The sequence below is a fragment of the Oncorhynchus nerka genome, linkage group LG11 (genome assembly GCF_034236695.1).
Source record: "Oncorhynchus nerka isolate Pitt River linkage group LG11, Oner_Uvic_2.0, whole genome shotgun sequence".
NCBI classification, from domain to species: domain Eukaryota; kingdom Metazoa; phylum Chordata; class Actinopteri; order Salmoniformes; family Salmonidae; genus Oncorhynchus; species Oncorhynchus nerka.
Genome location: NC_088406.1, coordinates 29267857 through 29294510, shown reverse-complemented (window position 1 = coordinate 29294510; position 26654 = coordinate 29267857). Strand labels below are relative to the sequence as shown.

At 43.2% G+C, this 26654-nt stretch overlaps 1 protein-coding gene and 1 long non-coding RNA gene across 2 annotated transcripts; one reads left to right on the top strand and one right to left on the bottom strand.

Moving 5' to 3' along the window:
• The first annotated feature begins 15145 nt into the window (after positions 1 to 15145).
• LOC115136652 (collagenase 3-like) lies at positions 15146 to 22795 on the top strand. Its single transcript, XM_029672251.2, has 11 exons — positions 15146 to 15396; positions 16754 to 16985; positions 17339 to 17583; positions 17771 to 17919; positions 18145 to 18270; positions 18361 to 18516; positions 21180 to 21300; positions 21396 to 21529; positions 21700 to 21859; positions 21968 to 22071; positions 22186 to 22795. The coding sequence occupies exons 2-11, from the start codon at positions 16866 to 16868 to the stop codon at positions 22284 to 22286; spliced, it is 1416 nt and encodes a 471-aa protein (XP_029528111.1). The 5' UTR covers positions 15146 to 15396; positions 16754 to 16865; the 3' UTR covers positions 22287 to 22795.
• Positions 20216 to 25672, bottom strand: LOC115136653 (uncharacterized). The gene is made up of 2 exons (XR_003864682.2): positions 25542 to 25672; positions 20216 to 21912 (listed from the first exon to the last, which is right to left on the bottom strand). It is a non-coding gene; the product is annotated as an uncharacterized LOC115136653 (long non-coding RNA).
• Positions 25673 to 26654: the final 982 nt, after the last annotated feature.

The following is a 26654-nucleotide window of genomic DNA, read 5'->3' as shown; positions in this document are numbered from 1 at the left end:
ACTCACCTCCCTTGGCATTTTTCCTATTTTGTTGCCTTACAACCCGGAATTAAAATAGATTTTGGGGGGTTTGTATCGTTTGATTTGTCAAGATTTACACAACATGCCTACCAATTTGAAGATGCGTGCATAACTATTCACCCCCCCTCCCCCCCACCTTTTGCAGCAATTACAGCTGCAAGTCTCTTGGGGTATGTCTCTATAAGCTTGGCACCTCTAGCCACTGGGATTTTTGCCCATTCTTCAAGCCAAAACTGCTCAAGCTCAAGTTAGATTGGTCCCGCTGGTGTACAGCAATCTTTAAGTCATACCACAGATTCTTAATTGGATTGAGGTCTGGGCTTTGACTAGGCCATTCCAAGACATTTAAATGTTTCCCCTGAAACCACTCAAGTGTTTGTAACGGTCGTCGTAGGTGGAAGAAGGAGAGGACCAAGGTGCAGCGTGGTAAGTGTTCATGTTATAAATTTGATCAAAAACTGAACACTAAACACAATAACAATGAGGAATAACGAGAATGAAACAGTTCTGTCAGGTGATATACACAAAACAGAAAACAACTACCCACAACTCAAGGGCGAAACCAGGCTGCCTAAGAATGGTTCTCAATCAGAGACAACGATTGACAGCTGCCTCTGATTGGGAACCATATCAGGCCAAACACATAGAAATACAAACATAGAATAAAACATAGAATACCCACCCACATCACACCCTGACCAAACTAAAAATAGAAACATACAAAGCAATCTACGGTCAGGGCGTGACAGTATCCCCCCCCCAAAGGTGCGGACTCCGGCCGCAAAACCTAAACCCATAGGGGAGGGTCTGGGTGGGCATCTGTCCGCGGTGGCGGCTCTGGCGCGGGACGTGGACCCCACTCCACCATAGTCTTGGCCCACTTAAGTGGCGCCTTTGGAGCGGCAACCCTCGCCGCCGACCTCGGACTGGGGACCCTTTCAGTGGGCCCCGAATAGACGGGAGACTCTGGCAGCGCCGGAGTGAAGGGCGACTCTGGCAGCGCCGGAGTGAAGGGCGACTCTGGCAGCGCCGGAGTGAAGGGCGGCTCTGGCAGCGCCGGAGTGACGGGCGGCTCTGGCAGCTCCTGACTGACGGGCGGCTCTGGAAGCGCTAGACAGGAGGAAGACTTTGGAAGCGCTGGACATGAGGGAGAATCTGGAAGCGCTGGACAGGCGGGAGCACCTGGAGGGAGGAGACGGAGAGACAGCCTGGTGCGTGGGGCTGCCACAGGAGGCCTGGTGCGTGGAGGAGGCACAGGATGGACCGGACCGTGGAGGCGCACTGGAGGTCTCGAGCACCGAGCCTGCACAACCTGTCCTGGCTGGATACCCCCTGTAGCCCCGGAAAGTGCGGCGGGGTGGAACAGACCACACTGGGCTGTGCTGGCGAACCGGGGACACCGTGCGTAGGGCTGGTGCCACATAACCCGGGCCGAGGATACGCACTGGAGACCAGATGCGCTGAGCCGGCTTCATTCCTTCTGGCTCGATGCCCACTCTAGCCCGGCCAATACGAGGAGCTGCGATGTAGCGCATCGGGCTATGCCTGCGCACTGGGGACACCGTGCGCCTCACGTCATAACACGGTGCCTGCCCGGTCAACCTCTCTCCACGGTAAGCACGGGGAGTTGGCTCAGGTCTCCTACCTGACTTAGCCACACTCCCCGTGTGCCTCCCTCCAATACATTTTTGGGGCTGCCTCTCGTCCCTGTTGCGCTGCTTTCCTACCACCTCATATCGCCGCCACTCGGCTTTAGCTGCCTTCAGCTCTTCCCTGCGGCGGCAATATTCCCCAGCCTGTGCCCAGGGTCCCTTACTGTCCAAAATCTCCTCCCATGTCCAGGAGTCCAGAACCATCTGCTCTTGGTTACCACGCTGCTTGGTCCGGTTATGGTGGGTAGTTCTGTATGGAAAACACAGACACAGAAAACAACTACCCACAACTCAAGGGCGAAACCAGGCTGCCTAAGTATGGTCCTCAATCAGAGACAATGATTGACAGCTGCCTCTGATTGGGAACCATACCAGGCCAAACACATAGAAATACAAACATAGAACAAAACATAGAAAACACACCCACATCACACCCTGACAGAACTAAAAATAGAAACATACAAAGCAATCTACGGTCAGGGCGTGACAGTGTTGCTTTAGCAGTATGCTTAGGGTCATTATCCAGCTGGAAGGTGAACCTCTGTCCCAGTCTCAAATCTCTTGAAGACTGAAAAAAAGGTTTCCATCAAGAATTTCCCTGTATTTGGTGCCATCCATCATTCCTTCAATTCTAACCAGTTTTGCAGTCCCTGCTGATGAAAACCAAACCCACAGCATGATGCTGCCACCACCATGCTTCACTGTGGGGATGGTTATTCTCGGGGTGATGAGAGGTGTTGGGTTTGCAGCAGACATTCCTTGATGGCCACAAAGCTCAATTGTAGTCACATCTGACCAGAGTACCTTCTTCCATATGTTTGGGGAGTATCCCACATGCCTTTTGGCGAACACCAAACATGTTTGCTTATTTTTTCTTTAAGCAATTGCTTTTTTTCTGGCCACTCTTCCGTAAAGCCCAGTTCTGTGGAGTGTACAGCTTAAAGTGGTGCTATGGACAGATACTCCAATGTCCGCTGTGGAGCTTTGCAGCTCCTTCAGGGTTGTCTTTGGTCTCTTTCTTGCCTCTCTGATGAATGCCCTCCCTGCCTGGTCCGTGAGTTTTGGTGGGCGGCCCTCTCCTGGCAGGTTTGTTGTGGTGCCATATTCTAGCCTAGTGGCTAGAGCGTTGGACTAGTAACCGGAAGGTTGCAAGTTCAAACCTCCGAGCTGACAAGGTACAAATCTGTCGTTCTGCCCCTGAACAGGCAGTTAACCCACTGTTCCTAGGCCGTCATTGAAAATAAGAATTTGTTCTTAACTGACTTGCCTAGTTAAATAAATGTAAAATAAAATTGAGGAGTTGTTTTCTGCATGGTGGTGGAAGGTGTATGATTGCAAACACCATGAACGTATGGCCGTTCTCCAGGCAATGGAGGAGGCCTGTGGTGACATTCCAGTCCTGTCAGGGACTGTCTGGCCAAGGAGAATATTGCATGTTGATGACAAACCCCTACACTCCACATTGTAGATAGATTACACACCCCTACACTCCACATTGTAGATAGATGACACACCCCTACACTCCACATTGTAGATAGATTACACACCCCTACAATTGATCATTGTACAGTAGATGACACATTTTTCTTCACATTATGCAAATGACACACCCCTACACTCCACATTTTAGATTTTTACTGTACCCCATACTTACATTGTTGATGACATTACAACCCCTACACACAAACAATTGACAGATAATTACAACATCTTAGTCTTTACATTGAAATAGGTTACAACCCCTACATAGTAGTGTTTACAATATGTCACATTGTGATAGATTACAACGGTTGTCACTCCACATTTGATGTTACAACCCTTGTATGTCTCCACATTGTAGAGAGATTACACACCCCTACACTCCACATTAGTAGATGATTTCAACCCCTACACTTCACATTGTAGATAGATTACATACCCCTACACTCCACATTTTAGATAGATTCAAACCCCTACACTCCACATTGTAGATAGATTACACACCCCTACACTCCACATTGTAGAAAGACTTGACAAACCCCTAAACTCCACATTATAGATAGAACACACCCCTACATACATTATAGATAGATTACAACCCCTACACTCCACATTTAATAGATTACAAACCCCTACACTCCACATTGTAGATAGAACAATTCCCCTACACTCATTATAGATAGATTACAAACCCCTACACTCCACATTATAGATAATTACAAACCCCTACACTCCACATTGTAGATAGATTACACACCCCTGCTCCAGCATTATAGATAGATTACAAATGACATGGTTACATTATAGATAGATTACACACCACTACACTCCACATTATAGATAGATTACACACCCCTACACTCCACATTATAGATAGATTACAAACACTCCACATTAAGATAGATGACACACCCCTACACTCCACATTATAGATAGATTAACACCCCTACACTCCACATTGTAGATAGATTACATGGCACCCCTACACTCCACATTGTAGATAGATTACAACCCCCTACACTCCACATTGTAGATAGATTACAAACCCCTACACTCCACATTGTAGATAGATTACAACCCCTACACTCCACATTATAGATAGATTACACACCCCTACACTCCACATTATAGATAGATTACAAACCCCTACACTCCACATTATAGATAGATTACACACCCCTACACTCCACATTATAGATAGATGACACACCCCTACACTCCACATTATAGATAGATTACACACCCCTACACTCCACATTATAGATAGATTACACACCCCTACACTCCACATTATAGATAGATGACACACCCCTACACTCCACATTATAGATAGATTACACACCCCTACACTCCACATTATAGATAGATTACACACCCCTACACTCCACATTATAGATAGATTACACACCCCTACACTCCACATTATAGATAGATTACACACCCCTACACTCCACAAGTGGCACCTTAATTGAGGAGGATGGACTCATAGTAATGGCTGACATGGAATGGGATCGAACTCATCAAAGACATGGTTTCAATGTGTTTGATACCATTTACTCCATTCAAGACATTATTATGAGTCGTTCTCCCCTCAGCAGCCTTCTGTGCTATACTCCCACTCGTTCACTGCTGCACTCCTCTGACACTGGCCTCCGCACCATCTAACATTACTATGTTAGATGGTGAGTGATGTTCCTGAACCAGTAGTTGTGTATGACTGTAGTTCATGACACTCTGTTATATCATTGAACTGAACAAGCAACACATGCAGAGCTGATGCAGATTTTATCCTTAAACCACACAATACACAGACTCCAGTCTTTGAGACCCTGTGGGGGTTAGGCACCCTGATCAGTGGTGTATGTATTAGTTGGACACTGTAGCAAAACTTTTAGAAATGGAAACCGTTTGAAATGAAAAGTTTCTTTTGGACAAGTTAAGGTAGATTCTGCCCTGTTTTGTTCCGTTTGCTTATGTTTACTTCTGTTTAGTTTCTAGTGAATACACCCCTGTCATGTGGTGTCGGCAGCAGGGTACCATGGTTCAAGTTGTGATGCAGTGGGGAAATCAGATCATTCTCTGTGCTGAAGCAACGGCAGATTGATGCTTTAGAATGTCACATGGAGCCGTATTCACAAAGTATCTCAGAGCAGGAGTGCTAATCTAGGACCAGTTTTAGCTTTTAAATTATAATGAATAATAGAGGGGAGCTGATCCTAGATCAGCAGTCATTCTCAGAGACGCTTTGAGAATAGGGCCCTGGGCTCTGATTACATTACATTTACATTTAGATATTTAGCAGACGCTCTTATCCAGAGCGACTTACAAATTACCATGGCTACATAGACCAGCTTCCTGTTCATACAGCACAGAGAGACAGCAGAGCAGACTATTCATTCACAACACAGCAGAGAGAGAGACAAGACACACACAAACCCTGGAAAAGAATAGATCTGGGAGAGAAATCAAATCAAATCAAATCAAATTTATTTATATAGCCCTTCGTACATCAGCTGATATCTCAAAGTGCTGTACAGAAACCCAGCCTAAAACCCCAAACAGCAAACAATGCAGGTGTAAAAGCACGGTGGCTAGGAAAACTCCCTAGAAAGGCCAAAACCTAGAAGAAACCTTAGAGGAACCAGGCTATGTGGGGTGGCCAGTCCTCTTCTGGCTGTAGAGAGATTATAACAGAACATGACCAAGATGTTCAAATGTTCATAAATGACCCCATGGTCGAATAATAATAAGGCAGAACAGTTGAAACTGGAGCAGCAGCACAGTCAGGTGGACTGGGGACAGCAAGGAGTCATCATGTCAGGTAGTCCTGGGGCACGGTCCTAGGGCTCAGGTCCTCCGAGAGAGAGAGAAAGAAAGAGAGAATTAGAGAGAGCATATGTGGGGTGGCCAGTCCTCTTCTGGCTGTGCCGGGTGGAGATTATAACAGAATGGCCAAGATGTTCAAATGTTCATAAATGACCAGCATGGTTGAATAATAGTAAGGCAGAACCCCTGAAACTGGAGCAGCAGCATGGCCAGGTGGACTGGGGACAGAGGAGTCATCATGTCAGGTAGTCCTGGGACATGGTCCTAGGGCCCAGGCCAGTTGAAACTGGAGCAGCAGCATGGCCAGGTGGACTGGGGACAGCAAGGAGTCATCATTCAGGTAGTCCTGGGGCATGGTCCTAGGGCTCAGGTCCTCCGAGAGAGAGAAAGAAAGAGAGAAGGAGAGAATTAGAACGCACACTTAGATTCACACAGGACACATAGGACAGGAGAAGATCCAGATATAACAAACTGACCCTACCCCGACACATAAACTAATGCAGCATAAATACTGGAGGCTGAGACAGGAGGGGTCAGGAGACACTGTGGCCCCAACCCGAGGACACCCCGGACAGGGCCAAACAGGAAGGATATACCCCACCCACTTTGCCAAAGCACAGCCCCCCACACCATAGGGATATCTTCAACCACCAACTTACCATCCTGAGACAAGGCCAGTATAGCCCACAAAGATCTTACGGCACAACCCAAGGGGGAGGCGCCAACCCAGACAGGCCACACCACAACAGTGAATCAACCCACCCAGGTGACGCACCCCCAGGGACGGCATGAGAGAGCCCCAGTAAGCCAGTGACACAGCCCCGTAACAGGGTAGAGGCAGAGAATCCCATGGAAAGAGGGGAATCGGCCAGGCAGAGACAGCAAGGGCTCCACATTGCTCCAGATCCGTTCACCTTCCCACTCCTGGGCCAGACTACACTCAATCATATGACCCACTGAAGAGATGAGTCTTCAGTAAAGACTTAAAGGTTGAGACCGAGTTTGCGTCTCTGACATGGGTAGGCAGACCGTTCCATAAAAATGGAGCTCTATAGAGAAAGCCCTGCCTCCAGCTGTTTGCTTAGAAATTCTAGGGACAATTAGGAGGCCTGCGTCTTGTGACCGTAGCGTACGTGTACTCCACATGTACGGCAGGACCAAATCAGAGAGATAGGTAGGAGCAAGCCCATGTAATGCTTTGTAGGTTAGCAGTAAAACCATTGAAATCAGCCCTTGCTTTGACAGGAAGCCAGTGTAGAGAGGCTAGCACTGGAGTAATATGATCAAATTTTTGGTTCTAGTCAGGATTCTAGCAGCCGTATTCAGCACTAACTGAAGTTTATTTAGTGCTTTATCCGGGTAGCCGGAAAATAGAGCATTGCAGTAGTCTAACCTAGAAGTGACAAAAGCATGGATTAATTTTTCTGCATCATTTTGGACAGAAAGTTTTGATTTTTGCAATGTTACGTAGATGGAAAAAAGCTGTCTCGAAATGGTCTTGATATGTTCTTCAAAAGAGAGATCAGGGTCCAGAGTAACGCTGAGGTCCTTCACAGTTTTATTTGAGACGACTGTACAACCATTAAGATTAATTGTCAGATTCAACAGAAGATCTCTTTGTTTCTTGGGACCTAGAACAAGCATCTCTGTTTTGTCCGAGTTTAATAGTAGAAAGTTTGCAGCCATCCACTTCCTTATGTCTGAAACACATGCTTCTAGCGAGGGCAATTTTGGGGCTTCACCATGTTTCATTGAAATGTACAGCTGTGTGTCATCCGCATAGCAGTGAAAGTTTACATTATGTTTTCGAATAACATCCCCAAGAGGTAAAATATATAGTGAAAACAATAGTGGTCCTAAAACAGAACCTTGAGGAACATGAATTTACAGTTGATTTGTCAGAGGACAAACCATTCACAGAGACAAACTGATATCTTTCCGACAGATAAGATCTAAACCAGGCCAGAACATGTCCGTTAGACCAATTTGGGTTTCCAATCACCTCCAAAAGAATGTGGTGATCGATGGTATCAAAAGCAGCACTAAGGTCTAGGAGCACGAGGACAGATGCAGAGCCTTGGTCCGTTGCCATTAAAATGTCATTTACCACCTTCACAAGTGCCGTCTCAGTGCTATGATGGGGTCTAAAACCAGACTGAAGCATTTCGTATACATTGTTTGTCTTCAGGAAGGCAGTGAGTTGCTGCTTTTAACAGCCTTCTCTAAAATTTTGAGAGGAATGGAAGATTCCTAGGCCGATAGTTTTTATATTTTCTGGGTCAAGGTTTGGCTTTTTCAAGAGAGGCTTTATTACTGCCACTTTTAGTGAGATTGGTACACATCCAGTGGATAGAGAGCCGTTTATTATGTTCAACATAGGAGGGCCAAGCACAGGAAGCAGCTCTTTCAGTAGTTTAGTTGGAATAGGGTCCAGTATGCAGCTTGAAGGTTTAGAGGCCATGATTATTTTCATCATTGTGTCAAGAGATATAGTACTAAAAGACTTGAGCGTCTCTCTTGATCCTAGGTCCTGGCAGAGTTGTGCAGACTCAGGACAACTGAGGTTTGGAGGAATACGCAGGTTTAAAGAGGAGTCCGTAATTTGCTTTCTAATAATCATAATCATAATTATCATAATAATCATAATCATAATAATCATAATTCATAAGAAGAGGCCTCCAACTGATTGCTTTTAATTTAATTTGTTCAACATTGAGGACGACACACCTTCCATTTAGAGAACCAGGCGCTGCTAAGCACTGTCATCAGACTGTACTAGTACGAACTGATACACTTACTATCTAGTGGACTATTTTAAAAAGCAACTCAACTGGAGTACTTTGGTTCTACTCACTACGATTTACAGAACCTCAAACAAGATAGATGTTGATGTGAAATGTAGGACTTGTTTGCAAAGGAACCACTCTACCGCTCTGCCTGCTAAAAGCTCAGATTGTCTCCTGGAGAGAATGAGTTTGAAACCTCAGAGTTTGAGAAGAAGACTAGCCAGACATCCTGTCCTTTCCTCCCCTCTCCTCTCCATGTACACCAAAGACAGTAAAGGTCGAGTCCAATTGTTTGCCATTCCTGCAGCCTAAACATGTCTCCAGTGGTCAGTCTGTTGCTGTTCAGTCCTTCTCCAATGTGCAGTTCATTGCTAGTCAGTCTATGGAACCTCTTCCCAGGGGGCAGTCTGTGGCTGTTCAGTCTGTGGATGGTCAGTCTCTCTCCACTGGGCAACAGTATATGCCTGTTCCTTTTCTGTCCAGTCTGACTATTGCTGGTCAGTTTGAGCCTGCTCTTCTGTCCATCTCCTTTTCTGGCTCTGGGTTCCAGGTCACATACCAGTTGGGTGTGGCCGAGAGCATGTTGGACCGGGCCCTGTGGGTGCTACAAGGGGCCCCAAATGTCATGGGGGCATCGTCGGCTCCATATTAGCTGCTGCCCTGGTCTGTAGATCCAGTCTGGGTGAGAAGGTTTATTTGGTGATGATGTTTTAATGTTGGATGAAGGTACAGTACATGTAATGAGAGATGCAGTGATTCATGTTTGAATCATATTGCAAGTGTAGCTTACATCTGTGCCATACCGACTGTGTGCCATGCTAACGCTGTCTGTGTCTGTGTCTCTCTGTGTGTGCCATGCTAACGCTGTCTGTGTCTGTGTCTCTCTGTGTGTGCCATGCTAACGCTGTCTGTGTCTGTGTCTCTCTGTGTGTGCCATGCTAACGCTGTCTGTGTCTGTGTCTCTCTGTGTGTGCCATGCTAACGCTGTCTGTGTCTGTGTCTCTCTGTGTGTGCCATGCTAACGCTGTCTGTGTCTGTGTCTCTCTGTGTGTGCCATGCTAACGCTGTCTGTGTCTGTGTCTCTCTGTGTGTGCCATGCTAACGCTGTCTGTGTCTGTGTCTCTCTGTGTGTGCCATGCTAACGCTGTCTGTGTCTGTGTCTCTCTGTGTGTGCCATGCTAACGCTGTCTGTGTCTGTGTCTCTCTGTGTGTGCCATGCTAACGCTCTCTGTGTCTGTGTCTCTCTGTGTGTGCCATGCTAACGCTGTCTGTGTCTGTGTCTCTCTGTGTGTGTCATGCTAACGCTGTCTGTGTCACTCTGTGTGTGCCATGCTAACGCTGTCTGTGTCTGTGTCTCTCTGTGTGTGCCATGCTAACGCTGTCTGTGTCTGTGTCTCTCTGTGTGTGCCATGCTAACGCTGTCTGTGTCTGTGTCTCTCTGTGTGTGCCATGCTAACGCTGTCTGTGTCTGTGTCTCTCTGTGTGTGCCATGCTAACGCTGTCTGTGTCTGTGTCTCTCTGTGTGTGCCATGCTAACGCTGTCTGTGTCTGTGTCTCTCTGTGTGTGCCATGCTAACGCTGTCTGTGTCTGTGTCTCTCTGTGTGTGCCATGCTGACTGGGTGATGCAGACATGGTGTGTGATGAGATGCTGAGGTTGGAGCGGCTGATCAGGGAGCGTGTCCTGGGGCTCCTGCATCCGGCGAGGAACGTGTCTGTGTGGATAGAATGTCTGCTGCGCTGCTCTGTAGGATAATAATAATTGTAATACACTTTCACTTAATACACACCCTCAAACCTCTTTACACCTGTATCCAAGACACACTCCAGTCAGGCTATCAGCAAACATTTTATGATTTTGTTTCAGCCCTGAACTAGCACACCTGATTCAAGTAGTCTGGGGCTTTATTAATTTGTTAACAAGTTGAATCAGGTGTGCTAGCTCTGGAATTGTTCAAATTCATGGAACTGCTGGGGTGTGTGTGTGTGTGTGTGTGTGTGTGTGTGTGTCTTACGTGGATGGTGGTTTGTCCAGGATCCAGCCGACCCGCTCCTACCCCTCTGTCCACACCCTCACTGTGTCGCAATTCGCTGGCGAGGCAGACATCTGCCCACCAGCCCATGCCTCATTGTGTGACATTGTGATAAGTGGAGCACCCCTCCACTTCAGTCTGGTCAACGGTTACAGGATGCTAGACACGCTCTAGCCCTACAACTGGGAGGTAAGACCCCCTCCACCCAGCGCTCTACTCCTACCCCCTTACCCTAAACCTCAAAACAACCTCTACCCCCTCCACTCAGCCCTCTACTCCTTCCCCTAGACCCCGAAACAACCCCAAAGCCCCATCTTAATCTCAATATCTTCCTCTGGTGCAATACTTAGTTTGCTATAGTCTGCAGATCTGAATTGTGGGGCTTGGTGGAAACAGTATGGTGAAAGCTTATAAGCCTATCAGAAGGCTAGGAGAACCATGGAGCCACTTCCTACAAACCAGTGGTGGGTCATGTCATCTGATCTCTGTATAGATGAGTCTCTTTATGATGGAAAGAGAAGATGTCATATGACATAGCTAGTGACTTGTAATCCAATTGTCTCTTTTGGTCTCATTCTTTCTCTTTATCTCTCCACTTCTTGTCTTCTGCCTCTGTTTGTCTTGTGCTCCCGCTCTCTCAATTTCAATTCATTGACATTTTCATTAAAAACAATTATTTCACCTTTATTTAACCAGATAGCCCAGTTGAGAACAAGCTCTCATTTACAACTGCAACCTGACCAAGATAAAGCAAAGCAGTGCGACAAAAACAACAACACAGTTACACATAAACAAATGTACAGTGAATAACACAAAATAAAAGAAAAATAGAAACATCTATGTACAGTGTGTGCAAATGTAGAAGAGTAGGGAGGTAGGCACTAAATAGGCCCTAGAGGCAAAAATAATTACAATTTAGCATTAATACTAGAGTGTTAGATGTGCAGATGATGAATGTGCAAATAGAGATACTGGGGTGCAAAATAGAAAGAGGGTAAGTAATAATATGGGGATGAGGTAGTGGGGTGTGCTATTTACAGATTGTCTGTGTACAGGTGCAGTGATCGGTAATCTGCTCAGACAGCTGATGCTTAAAGTTAGAGAGGGAGATATAAGACTCCAGCTTCAGTGATTTTTGCAATTCGCTCCAGTCATTGGCAGCAGAGAACTGGAAGGAAAGGCGGCCAAAGGAAGTGTTGGCTTTGGGGGTGACCAGTGAAATATACCTTCTGGAGTGCGTGCTACGGGTGGGTGTTGCTATGGTGACCAGTGAGCTGAGATAAAAAAAAATATATTTTACCTTTATTTAACTAGGCAAGTCAGTTAAGAACAAATTCTTATTTTCAATGACAGCCTCTGAACAGTGGGTTAACTGCCTGTTCAGGGGCAGAACGACAGATTTGTACCTTGTCAGCTCGGGATTTGAACTTTCGGTTATTAGTCCACCGCTCTAACCACTAGGCTACGGCTTTGCCTAGCAAAGACTTATAGATGACCTGGAGCCACTGGGTTTGTCAACGGATATGTAGTGAGTGCCAGCCAACAAGAGCATACAGGTCACAGTGGTGGGTGGTATATGGGGATTTGGTGATAAATTGGATGGCACTGTGATAGACTACATCCAGTTTGCTGAGTAGAGTGTTGGAGGCTATTTTGTAAATGACATCGCCGAAGTCAAGGATCGGTAAGATAGTCAGTTTTACGAGAGTATGTTTGGCGACATGAGTGAAGGAGGATTTGTTGCGAAATAGGAAGCCGATTCTAGATTTAATTTTGGATTGGAGATGCTTATTAATGTGAGTCTGGGAGGAGAGTTTACAGTCTAACCAGGCACCTAGGTATTTGTAGTTGTCCACATATTCTAGGTCAGAACAGTCCAGAGTAGTGATGCTCGTCGGGCGGGAGGGTGCGGGCAGCAATCGTTTGAAGAGCATGCACTTAGTTATATAGCATTTAAAAACAGTTGGAGGCCACAGAAGGAGTGTTGTATGGCGTTGAAGCTCGTTCAATGCCATACATGAAGTAACAATGTACATATTGACAAAGTGTACTTTGGAAATGGAATTCTATAACGTCATAAACTTGTCAAAGTTGTCACAAATGGGATAATAAGTAACAACAATAGTCAGGGGTTGGGGGGTTGTATTAGGAATGTAAATCTTGCATTTCTCTTGAACTACAGTACCAGTCAAAAGTTTGGACACAACTATTCATTCAAGGGTTTTTCCTTATTTGTACTATTTTCTACATTATAGAATAAAAGTAAAGACGTACAAACTATGAAATAACACATATTGTCACGAATCCCGCTTCCTGAGTCAGTGTTTGCCTGTGTTTCTGTCCTGGAGTGTGTTTCCGGTGTCCTGGAACGCACCCTGTCTGGTTGCCGGGCGAATTAGCTTGTTGGGAGATCGATGTTCACCCGCACCTGTATCCCATCAGTAATCTGCACACCTGTCCTGATCATCACCTCTCCCCTTCAAAAGCTCTGACCTGACATCCATTCCCTGCCGGATCGTTAGCCATGAACAGTATGTTGTGCCATAGTATCAGCCTCAAGTTGGATAGAATTTGTTTTGTTGTTTTTTACGTATTGCTTGCCTTAAACTTACCTCCGTTTGTTCTGTCTTCAGTTACTCACCCGGATCATTTATCCCATTCCCGCCTGGTCGTCGGAGGATTCCGCTACCCCATTGGATCCACCTATTTACTCCCATCAACTCACCACCGCTGCCCGCTACGCCACCTGGATATATCTACCCATTCACATTCACTTGTAAATAAATACTCACCTTCTTCCTACTCTCCTGGTCTGCTTCTGGGTTCGATTTTGAAAGAACGTGACACATATTGAATCATGACGTAACCAAAAAAAAATGTATTTTACATTTTTGTCATTTAAAAGATATTCGAGCGATTTAGTGCATTCATCTTAAGATAGCTAGTTGAAACAACACAACATAATCGTGTAAAGTACATTTTCCCTACATTATGTATCAGCAAAGTCAGTGCTAGTAGGAAAGACAAGTTATTTTATGGAAGAAAACAGTTTTACAGGAATTTCCCATGCTGATACTCAACTGCTCTACGTACAAGACAGTCTTCACCAACATCAGCATAGCCTACTATTAGAGTGGTACTGACCACTCCAATCAACACAGTAGCTTCCTGCTCTTCCCTGTGGGCCTGATTCAGACCTAGGAAATTATGCCTTCCTTACCAATGCCTTTCCTACACACTTCTCAGTAGTTGATATTCAGACTTACCTTATGAAGGTGCGTACCTGGATTTGCAGGTGTGGTTCCCTTGCATTTTCTGAATAAATGTAATTTAACTTGTTGAAAAATACCTCCCACTTGCTGGCCAAGAGATGTTCTTGTGGAATTTCCATTCAATAGGGTTTTCAGTACATTTTTCTTACGCCATCCCTTTAAATACGGTGTACCTTTTAGTTCGAGAACGGAATATTAGGAATCAATTAAAGAAAGTAATCTAAATATAGGCATATTAGTCTATGTTTCAGCACCAATTGGTAGATTTAAAAATACTCTCATATTGTAGATTATTTAGGGTTAGGAAAGTATTTACTCACAAAAGAAAATGGTTTGATTCATTCTGAAAATTGGCACATTCAGTTCTTTAACCCATAGTAATGTTGAAAGAGTAGTGTACAAAGAATTATAATAGGGAGAATGGTGTACAATAGTAGGCTATACACTCGTCTATCGCCTGCACTAACCATGGAACTGTGTGATGACACAGCAAATTATTGCACCATGCGTCTGGTTTGTGGTTTGTGCTCTGCTCCATTACGATTTAATTCTTTTTTTTATATTACCAACTGTTACTAACAATCCTCAGCAACAACACCATGGTCATGATGGTGTGTAAGGAAGAAGCAAATGAAGGTAAACAAAAAAATGGAATTTAATGATAATGTAGGCTATACCAACTGAAGAGAAATAACAGGGTAATACAGTATTTAACATGATAGAAATAAGAAACAGTGAAAGTGGGGGTAACATAAAGTAAAGATATTTGAGAGTGCCCATCTGTGCAAGTTAGAAAGCTGTACAATTTAAATTCTCCATAATGGCAGCATTTCATAATCTTTACTGTGAGAAAGTTTATATGTTGAAATGCTTCAGTTTGCTGCAATACGACTGATTTCACATTTGTCTCCAGCAATTATAAGGTAAAATATAAATATATATATATATATAAAGTGTCATTTATATTCAGAATTCCCTTATCCAAATCGATTACTCATTTACCTAGCTCTTATCAATAACTCTTAATACGCTGTAAATTACAGTGCATGGAGAATGTCGTTATTTCTATTGGAAAAAATGAAGTAGATGCTACCTGGGCTCAAACCAGGGACCCTCTGCACACATCAACAGCAGCCACCCTCGAAGCATCGTTACCAATCGCGCCACAAAAGCCTCTGCAAGGGTAACAACTACTTCAAGGTCTCAGAGCGAGTGACGTCACTGATTGAAACACCATTAGCGCACACCTCCGCTAACAAGCTAGCATTTTCACATCGGTTACACCGGCACACCTTCATCTCTTAGATCTCCACCCAAAACGAATAGCAGGTGAGTAGCACACTATTCTCATGCTTAAGTTCAAGGTCAGAATATGTGTAGAGGGAAAAGTGCATAAAAATAGAATTACATTCCATTTACATGTGCTTAACTCGGGTCGGAATCGGGCCCTTGTGAGGTAATGATGCTTACTGATGGAAGCAGTTCTGGAAACATTTTTAATTGCAAAATGACTCTCTTTTGTATCATTCTACCATCAGTGACATAAACTTATTATTGGATATGTTAAAGTTTTAATTTGATGTATTATTTATGTTCTAGTTAGTTGTGAATGTGGGTGACCATCTTAGTCAGTTGCAAAAATCCCCAAGCCAACTTCCCCTAAATATGACTCAGCTCAGTGGCTCTGTTTCCACAGTCTAAAATAGTTTAGCTAATGCTCTCTCTCAACATAATCATAAGTCTCTGATAAACAGTGATATACCGTAGGTATAATAGCGTCAGCCAACGTTCATAAATACCTATATTAGATCTTAACAGCATCTGCATGAGGTGTACTTTGTATGTTTGGAGAGCTTTTAATCCCCATTAACTCTGTCAGAAACTTCAAGTTAATTGCAGTTAAGAATGTTATTTACATGCCTGTTGTAAGGCTGCTTGTCATGTTATTTGTGAATTGCCATAAAATACCCCTCTTGGCTCGGAGTCTGGGTTCAGGAATTCCATTGTTATAGCAGACTAAAGACAACATGTGGCAACACAGACACACACAGAAGCAGCAGACATACAAGTGACAGGGCATGACTTGACCTGCCCTGCCCCCAGTACTTAAACTCTGCTGCTATAAATTGGGACACAGGCTACTCTTATCCAATATAATCTAATATATACATTTATATCAGTGACCATATGTGAAATACATATCCTGTTCTAGGTACGCACATCCTGTTCTGCCAAGGTATGTGGTAAATCATATTAGGTTGTATTTCGAGTGGATTTTCCCTTTAACTGATTTCTCTATGGCCACCAACTGTCATCCTCTGTCTTACTCAAAATAACATGGAAGTGTATCACAGTCATGTGTGCCTGAAAGTTTTACAAATAGCATGTGTACTCATCGACATGTATGCACATTACCATTTAAAGATACCGTATTTAATTAACTTTCTTAAGTAAAGCTCAATATATTTTTTTCGTTATAGAGGAATTTAGAGATATATTCATCTTTGGAAGAACATAAAATAGTGTCACAAAAGTTCAGATAACTGGTCACTTGCCATATGTATTCATTGAATCTTTTAAAAAATTGTCATGAACATTTGGTCAAAAAAATGTGACATCACTGCTTATTCAGGTGTGTTCAAAGCAGTTTACTAAACCACAAGCACTCTGTTTTCTGAACTACCAGCAGTTTTAGGCAGTCTGAGGAGGAAGTGGCATGAATCACAGACATTTAGAAAAATAAACACTCAGTATAAAAACAGACTTGGTTCCTGGACCCCAGTCAGTCACTGTGCTGGATGCCACCAAGACCAGACAAGATGGAAATCACAGGTTTACTGCTCCTTGTGGTGGTTGCTCAGTCATTTGCTATGCCTCTGTCATCACCGGAGGAGACTGACAAGTGGCTATTAGCCGAGGTAAGCCAATTAAAGCTGTGGTTCTGATGTTCTTTTGTTTATCAATTTCTGTTTGGTGCACTGAATATTTATGTTTTTAATATTGATTTTACAGTTATCCTCATACTCGAAATAAGGATAAATGCGATAATGTATAGTATAAACAAAATTAGCATTATTTTATTTAAACAAAATTATTAATTGCATACAATATGCCAGACGTTGTTGAAATAATATAACCCCTCAAATTGAACCCTGTGTTTCTCTTGTGATCTTGCTCCTTAAATGACCATATTTAAATTACATCCATTCCATATGACCACGCTTAAACAGCTACATATCATGAAGAACATATGTTATTGTTTCCTCTTCAGAAATACCTCCGCAGGTTCTACAACCTTCGAGCTGGACTTCAGGGAACCCCGACCCACAGGTCGTCAGACGCCATGCAGGCTAAGGTCAGGGAGATGCAGTCCTTCTTCAACCTCCAAGTGACGGGGAGCCTGGACACTAACACCCTGGAACTGATGAGCATGGCCAGGTGTGGTGTCCCTGACGTGGGGGAATACAACCACTTCCCCCGACATCTCAAATGGCAGAACACCAATGTGACCTTCAGGTGAGGCTTCTCAAACACTCTGGGTCATATTTATTTTATGGTATTGGTGTAATAATGTTAATTTACTCCACATACACCACATGACCTTGGAATCAATGGATATTATCAGCTTTCATTACTTTGGATAAAACTTGTCAAGTTTCTCTTAAATGAAGACATGTTTCCTCTCTCTTGAAATGCCCTTCAGAATAGTGAATTATACTCCTGATCTGATGAAGGCAGATGTGGACAGAGCTATCCATAATGCCTTAAACATCTGGGCTGATGTCACGCCTCTGACCTTCAAGAAACTGCACGAGGGGAAGGCTGACATCATGATAGCATTTGGGACAAAAGGTAGACCAATTTCTTTATTCTGGCCTACAGTTGATAGACTATACAGAATATATGAGGAATATCTTGATTAATTTGATAATCTTACTGTAGTTTTGTTCAACATTCAGTGAACATTGTTTAGAGTTGTGCAAGACCCTGTCATAGAATAAATTGATTGAATGCTGGCAACACTTACTGAAACCATCCTCAAACATATTTTTTTCCCTGGCCTTTCTTTGTCTTTAGAACATGGAGACTTCAACCCCTTTGACGGCCCTGACGGTCTCTTAGCCCATGCCTATCCCCCTGGCAGAGACATTGGAGGAGACACACACTTTGATGAAGATGAACATTGGTCAATAGACTCAGATGGTAAATATTTGGTACATTTACGTGGGGGATCAAGGAAAATGTATGACATTTAATCAATGATTACTTACTGACATATTTCCTCCCCTGTAGCCTACAACCTTTTCCTGGTCGCCACTCATGAGTTTGGCCATGCCCTTGGCTTGTCCCATTCTTCTGATCCTGGAGCTCTGATGTACCCAATCTACTCCTACAGCCAGGGTTATCCACTGTCTGAGGATGATATCACCGGCATTCAAGCTCTTTATGGTTAGTGTTCCACTTATTAACACAAACAGAAAATAGTTACAGATAATTATGTCAAAAGAAAAGTCAAAAGTTTGGACACACCTACTCATTCCAGGGTTTTTCTTGATTTGTACTATTTTCTACATTGTAGAATAATAGTGAAGACATCAAAACTATGAAATAACACATATGGGATCATGTAGTAACCGAAAAAGTGTTAAACAAATAAAAATGTATTTATATTTGAGATTCTTCAAAGTAGCCTATCTTTACCTTGATGACAGCTTTGCACACCTCTTGGCATTCTCTCATACAGCTTCATGAGGTAGTCACCTGGGAATGCATTTCAATTAACAGATGTGCCTTGTGGAATTTCTTTCCTTCTTAACCTCTCCGGGATCGTTCGGGACGCTAGCGTCCAACCTCGCCAACAGCCAGTGAAATTGCAGGGCGCCAAATTCAAAATAACAGAAATCTGATAATTAAAATTCCTCAACCATACAAGTATTTTACACCATTTTAAAGATACACTTCTCGTTAATCCAACCACAGTGTCCGATTTCAAAAAGTATTTTTTTGGTGAAAGCAGAACATATCATTACGTTAGGTCAGCAACTAGTCACAGAAAGCATTCAGCCATTTTCCAACCAAAGAGAGGTGTCACAAAAAACAGAAATATAGATAAAATCTATCACTAACCTTTGACGATCTTCATCAGATGACACTCCCAGGACTCAAGGTTACACAATACGTGTATGTTTTGTTCGATCAAGTTCCTATTTATATCCAAAAACCTCAGTTTACATTGGCGCCATGTTCAGAAATGCATCCAAAACATTCGGAGAAATTGCAGAGAGTCACATCAAATAACATAAATACTCATCATAAACTTTGATGAAAGATACATGTTTTACATAGAATTCAAGATAAACTTGTTCTTAATGCAACCGCTGTGTCAGATTTTTTAAAAAGCTTTACGGCAAAAGCACAATATTCAATAATCAGAGAACAGCGTACAGCCACACAAGTAAGCCATACAGTTACCCGACAAATTGTGGTGTCAACAAAAGTCATAAATAAATAGCATTATAAATCTTCACTTACCTTTGCTGATCTTGGTCGGAATGCACTCCCAGGACTCCCATTTCCACAATACATTTTTATTTTGTTTGATTACGTTCATATTTATGTCCAAATACCTCCGTTTTGTTTGTGCGTTTAGTTCACTATTCCAAAGGCACAATGCGCGAGCGCAAACTCCAGACCAAAAGTCAAAAGAGTTCCATTACAGTTTATAGAAACATGTCAAACGATGTTTACAATCAACTTTAGTCTTTTTATAATAAATCTTCAATAATATTCCAACCGGACAATAGCGTATTCATTACAGAGGAAAAAGAAGGAACGGCGTGACCTCGCAGTAAACAACTGATTGGCCTCAGCCTAGTCCACTTGTTGAAACAGCTCTTATTCGACACCCTTCCACAATAGAAGCCTCAAACAACGTTCTAAAGACTGTTGACATCTGCTGGAATCCTTGGGAAGTGCAATCTGGCCTCATAGACACAGCATATTGGATAGGCAATCACTTAAATGAAACTACAAACCTCAGATTTGTAGTTGTTGTGACAAGGTAGGGGTGGTATACAGAAGATAACCCTATTTGCTGTAGAGGATAAGTTCATTAGAGTTACCAGCCTCAGAAATTGCAGCCCAAATAAATGCTTCACAGAGTTTAATAACAGACACATCTCAACATCAACTGTTCAGAGGAGACTGTGTGAATCAGGCCTTCATGGTCGAATTGTTGCAAAGAAACCACTACTAATGGATACCAACATGAAGAAGAGACTTGCTTTGGCCCAGAAACACGAACAATGAGATTCTTCGAAGTAGCCACCCGTTGCCTTGATGACAGCTTTGCACACACTTGGCAAATTTGAGATTTTTGGTTCCAATCGCCTTGTCTTTGTGAGACGCAGAGTAGGTGAACGGATGACTTCCGCATGTGTGGTTCCCACTGTGAAGCATGGAGGAGTGTGATGGTGTGGTGGTGCTTTGCTGGTGACATTGTCAGTGAATTTTTTTACAATTCAAGGCACACTTAACCAGTATGGCTACAACAGCATTCTGCAGCGGTACGCCATCCCATCTGGTTTGTGCTTTGTGGGACTATCATTTATTTTTCAACAGGACAATGACCCATTTCACCTACAGGCTGTGCAAGGGCTATTTGACCAAGAAGGAGCATGATGGAGTGCTGCATCAGATGACCTGGTCTCCACAATCACCTGACCTCAACCCAATTGAGATGGTTTGGGATGAGTTGGACCGCAGAGCAAAGGAAAAGCAGCCAACAAGTGCTCAGCATGTGGGAACTCCTTCAAGACTGTTGGAATAATATTCCAGGTGAAGCTGGTTGAGAGAATACCAAAAGTTTGCAACGTTGTCATCAAGGCAAAGGGTGGTTACTTTGAAGAATCTCAAGTATAAAATATATTTGGGTTTGTTTAACACTTTTTTGGTTACTACATGATTCCATACATGTTGTTTCATAGTTTTGATGTCTTCACTATTATTCTACAATGTAGAATGAGTATGTGTGTCCATCTTTTGACTGGTACTGTAATTCCACCCACTGGAGTCATATTTTGAAACCCTCATTATGCGGTTCAATCCTTTAGGCCCGAACCCCAATGACAGCAAAGTGAAGCCCAAGCCAGATGCCCCAAACAAATGTGACCCCATGTTGAGTTTTGATGCTGTCACTGAGCTCAGAGGAGAAACAATCATCTTCAAAGACAGGTAGGGAGTGTGTCCATTCATGAGAACTTTTCTGCACAAACTATAAGGTTAAAATTGACAAAATGTATGTGTTGATGTTTTCTATTTGATGACAGGTTCTACTGGCGTCTCCATCCTCAGTTTGCAGAGCCTGAGCAAACCCTGATCAAATCCACCTGGCCCTCCCTCCCCAACAAAGTGGATGCTGCCTATGAGTACCCTGAGAAAGACATGGTCTTCATATTCAGTGGTGAATTACATGCTGGCAACACTGTTCGCATAGTCCTCTGTCATTTTGAATATGCAATTACAGTTCTACTTTGCTCATTTCCATCACATATACAGTAGATATCTAATCAAATTGATGTCGGTGCAAGAGTCATAGGTTCATTTCGTTGACAAATTTTAATATTTTTCCAGGTATTAGAATGTGGGCCCTGAACGGCTACAGCCTAGTGGAGGGCTACCCCAAATACATCCATAAACTGGGACTCCCCAAGACCGTGCGGAGGGTGGATGCTGCTGTGTACATCCCAGACACCGGCAAGACCCTTCTGTTCTCTGAAGAGCAGTTCTGGAGGTAGGACGGTATGGTCTGGACTGGTCTGGTCCAGTCTTGTTGAGAGATGATATCTGCAAACATAACCGTTCATTATAGGTTATAGTCTTGGTTGTGTCTTATTGACAGTTATGATGAGAAGACTAACACAATGGACAGTGGCTTCCCAAGATCCATTGAGATGGATTTCCCTGGAATGGGAGATGAGGTGGATGCTGCCTTATATAAATATGGTATATCACAATCACTCATTTCAATAATATTCTTATGTAGTTTCCGTTGCATTTGCTTTGAATATATAATAAATAGCTCTCTCTAACAAATTCATCCTTTCTTTCTTCTTGCAGGATATTTGCATTTCTTCCATGAACATACACAGTTTGAATACAGCTACAGTGCAAGGAAGGTCATTCAGATTGTTAGGACAAACTCCTTTCTCAACTGCTGATCCACTGGTGGAGAACTACTGTTATTTTATGGGAAACGTACCAACAGGTCATTTGTGCTGGACACCTGTGTGTTATTGTTATTTGTAACTCATCTCAAAGTACGCTGGAAAACTGCATGTAAAATGCATGTCTGAAGACTAAAGAAGGTGTAATATTTATTGGGAATGGGAAAACGGGTTGGCTTATGCATCGAACAAATGCGGAAACCACTATGCAGGGTCTTGCTTTAGGGTATCAGAAAATGTGCATCATATTCACATGACTTGTTATAGTATTGAAGGGTGGGATAGAAACCACTCTGATATACTTTAGAATACTGTAATTGCATTTCTCTCTGTATGTAAATGTTACTTGGGGAAGTTACAGTAATGTGTTGCAGATCCACCAATAGGTGGCATTCAAGGACACCAAATCTAGAGTACGAGCTAATGCTTTTTATGGACTGTGAATGTTTTTACTACGAATTTTAATGACACATTTTCATGAATAAAATAATACGTGCAAATGGCATTGTCTGAGTGTTTGTGATTGAAATACTCTAATAGCAACATTTAGTGTTCGACGTGTAGGCCCACATCATACTCAAAATACGCCTTTTCTGTAACAAGACTAAATGCATCTGTTTGGACAAAAAATATGGTAAAAGACATGGGAAGAGATGATACGTTTGGTAAGAGATGTAGGAAAATAGATATAGGGATGGGAAGAGATGATACGTTTGGTAAGAGATGTAGGAAAATAGATATAGGGATGGGAAGAGATGATACGTTTGGTAAGAGATGTAGGAAAATAGATATAGGGATGGGAAGAGATGATACGTTTGGTAAGAGATGTAGGAAAATAGATATAGGGATGGGAAGAGTTTGGTAAGAGATGTAGGAAAATAGATATAGGGATGGGAAGAGATGATACGTTTGGTAAGAGATGTAGGAAAATAGATATAGGGATGGGAAGAGATGATACGTTTGGTAAGAGATGTAGGAAAATAGATATAGGGATGGGAAGAGATGGGGATTTATGGGACCACATTCTACACTGGGTGCTTTTTTGCAGGCGTTTTCATACTACCACATAGTTTGATCTTGGATCATCTAAGGTTATTGTGGTCAGGAAGTATACAACATAGATAGAGCAGACTGCATAAAAGACTGCTTATGAATCACAAGTGCACACAAACCACCTACACAGCACCATGCCACGGTATTGAGTAACCAGCCACAACTGCCAAAATACTCCCTCTTTGTCATCAATACTGCAACAGGGATGACTTGGCAGCTGAGTTGGCATAGCTCTGCCATTCTGTTGTAGGTATTGACTTTCCTGGCCCTCCCTGCTTGTTTTTACATGGACACATCCTTGTATTGCCATTGGCCAAACAGCAGTTCTAAGTTTACACCACAAGAGGGTGCTACGTCAACACGGTTTCCTGCAAGCTCAGTCTGAATCAGAGGAGGCTGGTGGAAGGAGTTATAGGAGCACAGGCTCATTGTAATGGCTGGAATGGAATTAATCCAACACATCAAACACGCAGAAACCGCATTCCATTCCAACCATTACAATGAGCTAGTCCTCCTATAACTCCTTCCACCAGCCTCCTCTGGTATGAACGGTTGTTTACATGAGCTCAGTCTGAATGGTGGTTCACTTTGAGCTCAGCCACCCAAACAAAAATGGGATACTGTGAGTAACATGAGTCGCTCATTAAATGCTGTGATTCTTCCAAGGAAAGCTCTACGTTTTAGATGCAGCCACAGACCCACATACTATGCATCTTAGCTCAACTATGGGAAAATGTACAACCCTATCAGTGCCAAACTGTAGCAGCTTATGTCAAATGTTTTAGTTCGTTCTGTCAAGCCTTCCAAAAAGTATAAATCAAGTCCATTGATAAAATCATGTATGTTAGAGTGAGCAAATAGATATTAAATCTAGTAGTTATGTTCTTAGTACATGTTCTTGAGCTGAACTGATCAGAATGGTATCTATGATGCATCAGTGAGTCAGCATGAGGCTTCTGAGGTTCAGACAGGCTCCGAGACTCTCCAAGGTGGAGCAGTTGCGATCCAAGACTACCAACAAAAATAGCGATGAAGCTCGTGAGTTTAAGAAACTTAATCTTTGGGCCGGCCCATGTGGATGCAATTACAGAGCAGGCCCCTAGTCTTCTGGTTTCCTCGTTAGCTGCGTCACTGATTTCTCTGAGACAAGCTCTGTTGTTGGCCGGTGGTATGTCCCTCTCCCCCGACCATTGGTAAGAAGATATAGGAAAATATCTATAAGGTCTCAAAATGATACAAAACCGGTCATGTTTCATATTGTTACCATCCTGATTCTGACTGATATTGGACATTTACTGTCTGTCAGCGAACCCAATGTGGTGTGGAAATGTAACATGTAGCGTGATAACACAATAAAACACCTAAAGAAAATAACTTCAAATGAAGGAATGAGTTGTGTTAAGAAAACACCTCAGGCAGAGTAAAGACCCACAAATAGTTAACTGCATGGAGGTGCTCTATTGTGTCCTGCTGGAAGTAACTCCAGTCTTGGCACCTCTGATGGAAACCAGATGGGAGGAAAAGAGAGAGAGAGAGGCCATACAATCTCAGGATGTGTCCCTTTTCCTTAGGAAAAATCCCATCTCAAACCACCACTACTGAGAGTGATGCAAGCTCTTTAAACTTCACCCCCCTCCCCGCAAACAACACAGTTGGTGGAACTGATTATTTTGACAGTGAGTACGCATCAGGCCTGCTAGATTAGATAGGGTTTGGAAAGAGGGTATGGCTGAGTGTGAGGAATTCCTAGACAACAAACCAACATAACAACCACATAATAACATAACTCGCTTGTGTCATCAATTTGTCTGAACTATTAAATCAGCCGCTCTTAAAATACAGTACATGTTTTGTTCATGTTTCTGTCGTCTATGTAGTTTAGTGTTTTCTAAGTAACAATCTTTCACCACACATCAAGTTCCATATCAGGAACTAAATACCTGGGGTGGCAGGTAGCCTAGTGATTAGAGCGTTGGACCAGTAACCAAAACGTTCCTAGATTGAATCCCTGAGCTGACAAGGTAAAAATCTGTCGTTCTACCCCTGAACAAGGCAGTTAATACACTGTTCCTAGGCCATCATTGTAAATAAGAATTTGTTCTTAATTGACTTGCCTAGTTAAATAAATAAAAATATTTAAAAATTGGATTTGAATAAAGCCTGCCGGATTACAAGTACAAACATTTATGCACTCACTACTTTAAGTCGCTCTGGATCAGCCTCCTGAGGTTGTAGAGGCGCTGTTGCACCTTCACATCACTGTCTGTGCAGTTGGACCTGTCTGTGATGTGTACACCAAGGATTACTTTTTTTATAGACCGAGTCACTGGTGCTTCCTGCTTTCATTTTCGCTTGTAAGCAGGAATCAGGAGGATAGAATTATGATCAGTTTTGCCAAATGGAGGGCCAGGGAGAGCTTTGTACGTGTCTCTGTGTGTGGAGTAAAGGTGGTCTAGAGGTTTGTACGTGTCTGTGTGTGTGGAGTAAAGGTGGTCTAGAGGTTTGTACGTGTCTCTGTGTGTGGAGTAAAGGTGGTCTAGAGGTTTGTACGTGTCTCTGTGTGTGGAGTAAAGGTGGTCTAGAGGTTTGTACGTGTCTCTGTGTGTGGAATAAAGGTGGTCTAGAGGTTTGTACGTGTCTCTGTGTGTGGAGTAAAGGTGGTCTAGAGGTTTGTACGTGTCTCTGTGTGTGGAGTAAAGGTGGTCTAGAGGTTTGTACGTGTCTCTGTGTGTGGAGTAAAGGTGGTCTAGAGGTTTGTACGTGTCTCTGTGTGTGGAGTAAAGGTGGTCTAGAGGTTTGTACGTGTCTCTGTGTGTGGAGTAAAGGTGGTCTAGAGGTTTGTACGTGTCTCTGTGTGTGGAGTAAAGGTGGTCTAGAGGTTTGTACGTGTCTCTATGTGTGGAGTGAAGGTGGTCTAGAGGTTTGTACGTGTCTCTGTGTGTAGAGTAAAGGTGGTCTAGAGGTTTGTACGTGTCTCTGTGTGTGGAGTAAAGGTGGTCTAGAGGTTTGTACGTGTCTCTGTGTGTAGAGTAAAGGTGGTCTAGAGGTTTGTACGTGTCTCTGTGTGTGGAGTAAAGGTGGTCTAGAGGTTTGTACCTGTCTCTTTTTCTAGAGTAAAGGTGGTCTAGAGGTTTGTACGTGTCTCTGTGTGTGGAGTAAAGGTGGTTTATAGGTTTGTACACGTCTCTGTGTGTGGAGTAAAGGTGGTCTAGAGGTTTGTACGTGTCTCTGTGTGTGGAGTAAAGGTGGTCTAGAGGTTTGTACGTGTCTCTGTGTGTGGAGTAAAGGTGGTCTAGAGGTTTGTACACG

Bases quoted from the DNA above. Each gene is read 5' to 3' on its own strand.
- LOC115136652 (XM_029672251.2), top strand. From the start codon at position 16,866: ATGCCACCAAGACCAGACAAGATGGAAATCACAGGTTTACTGCTCCTT. The intron at 16,986-17,338 runs GTAAGCCAATTA...TTTCCTCTTCAG, and splicing joins ACAAGTGGCTATTAGCCGAG to AAATACCTCCGCAGGTTCTA. The intron at 21,301-21,395 runs GTAGGGAGTGTG...ATTTGATGACAG, and splicing joins ACAATCATCTTCAAAGACAG to GTTCTACTGGCGTCTCCATC.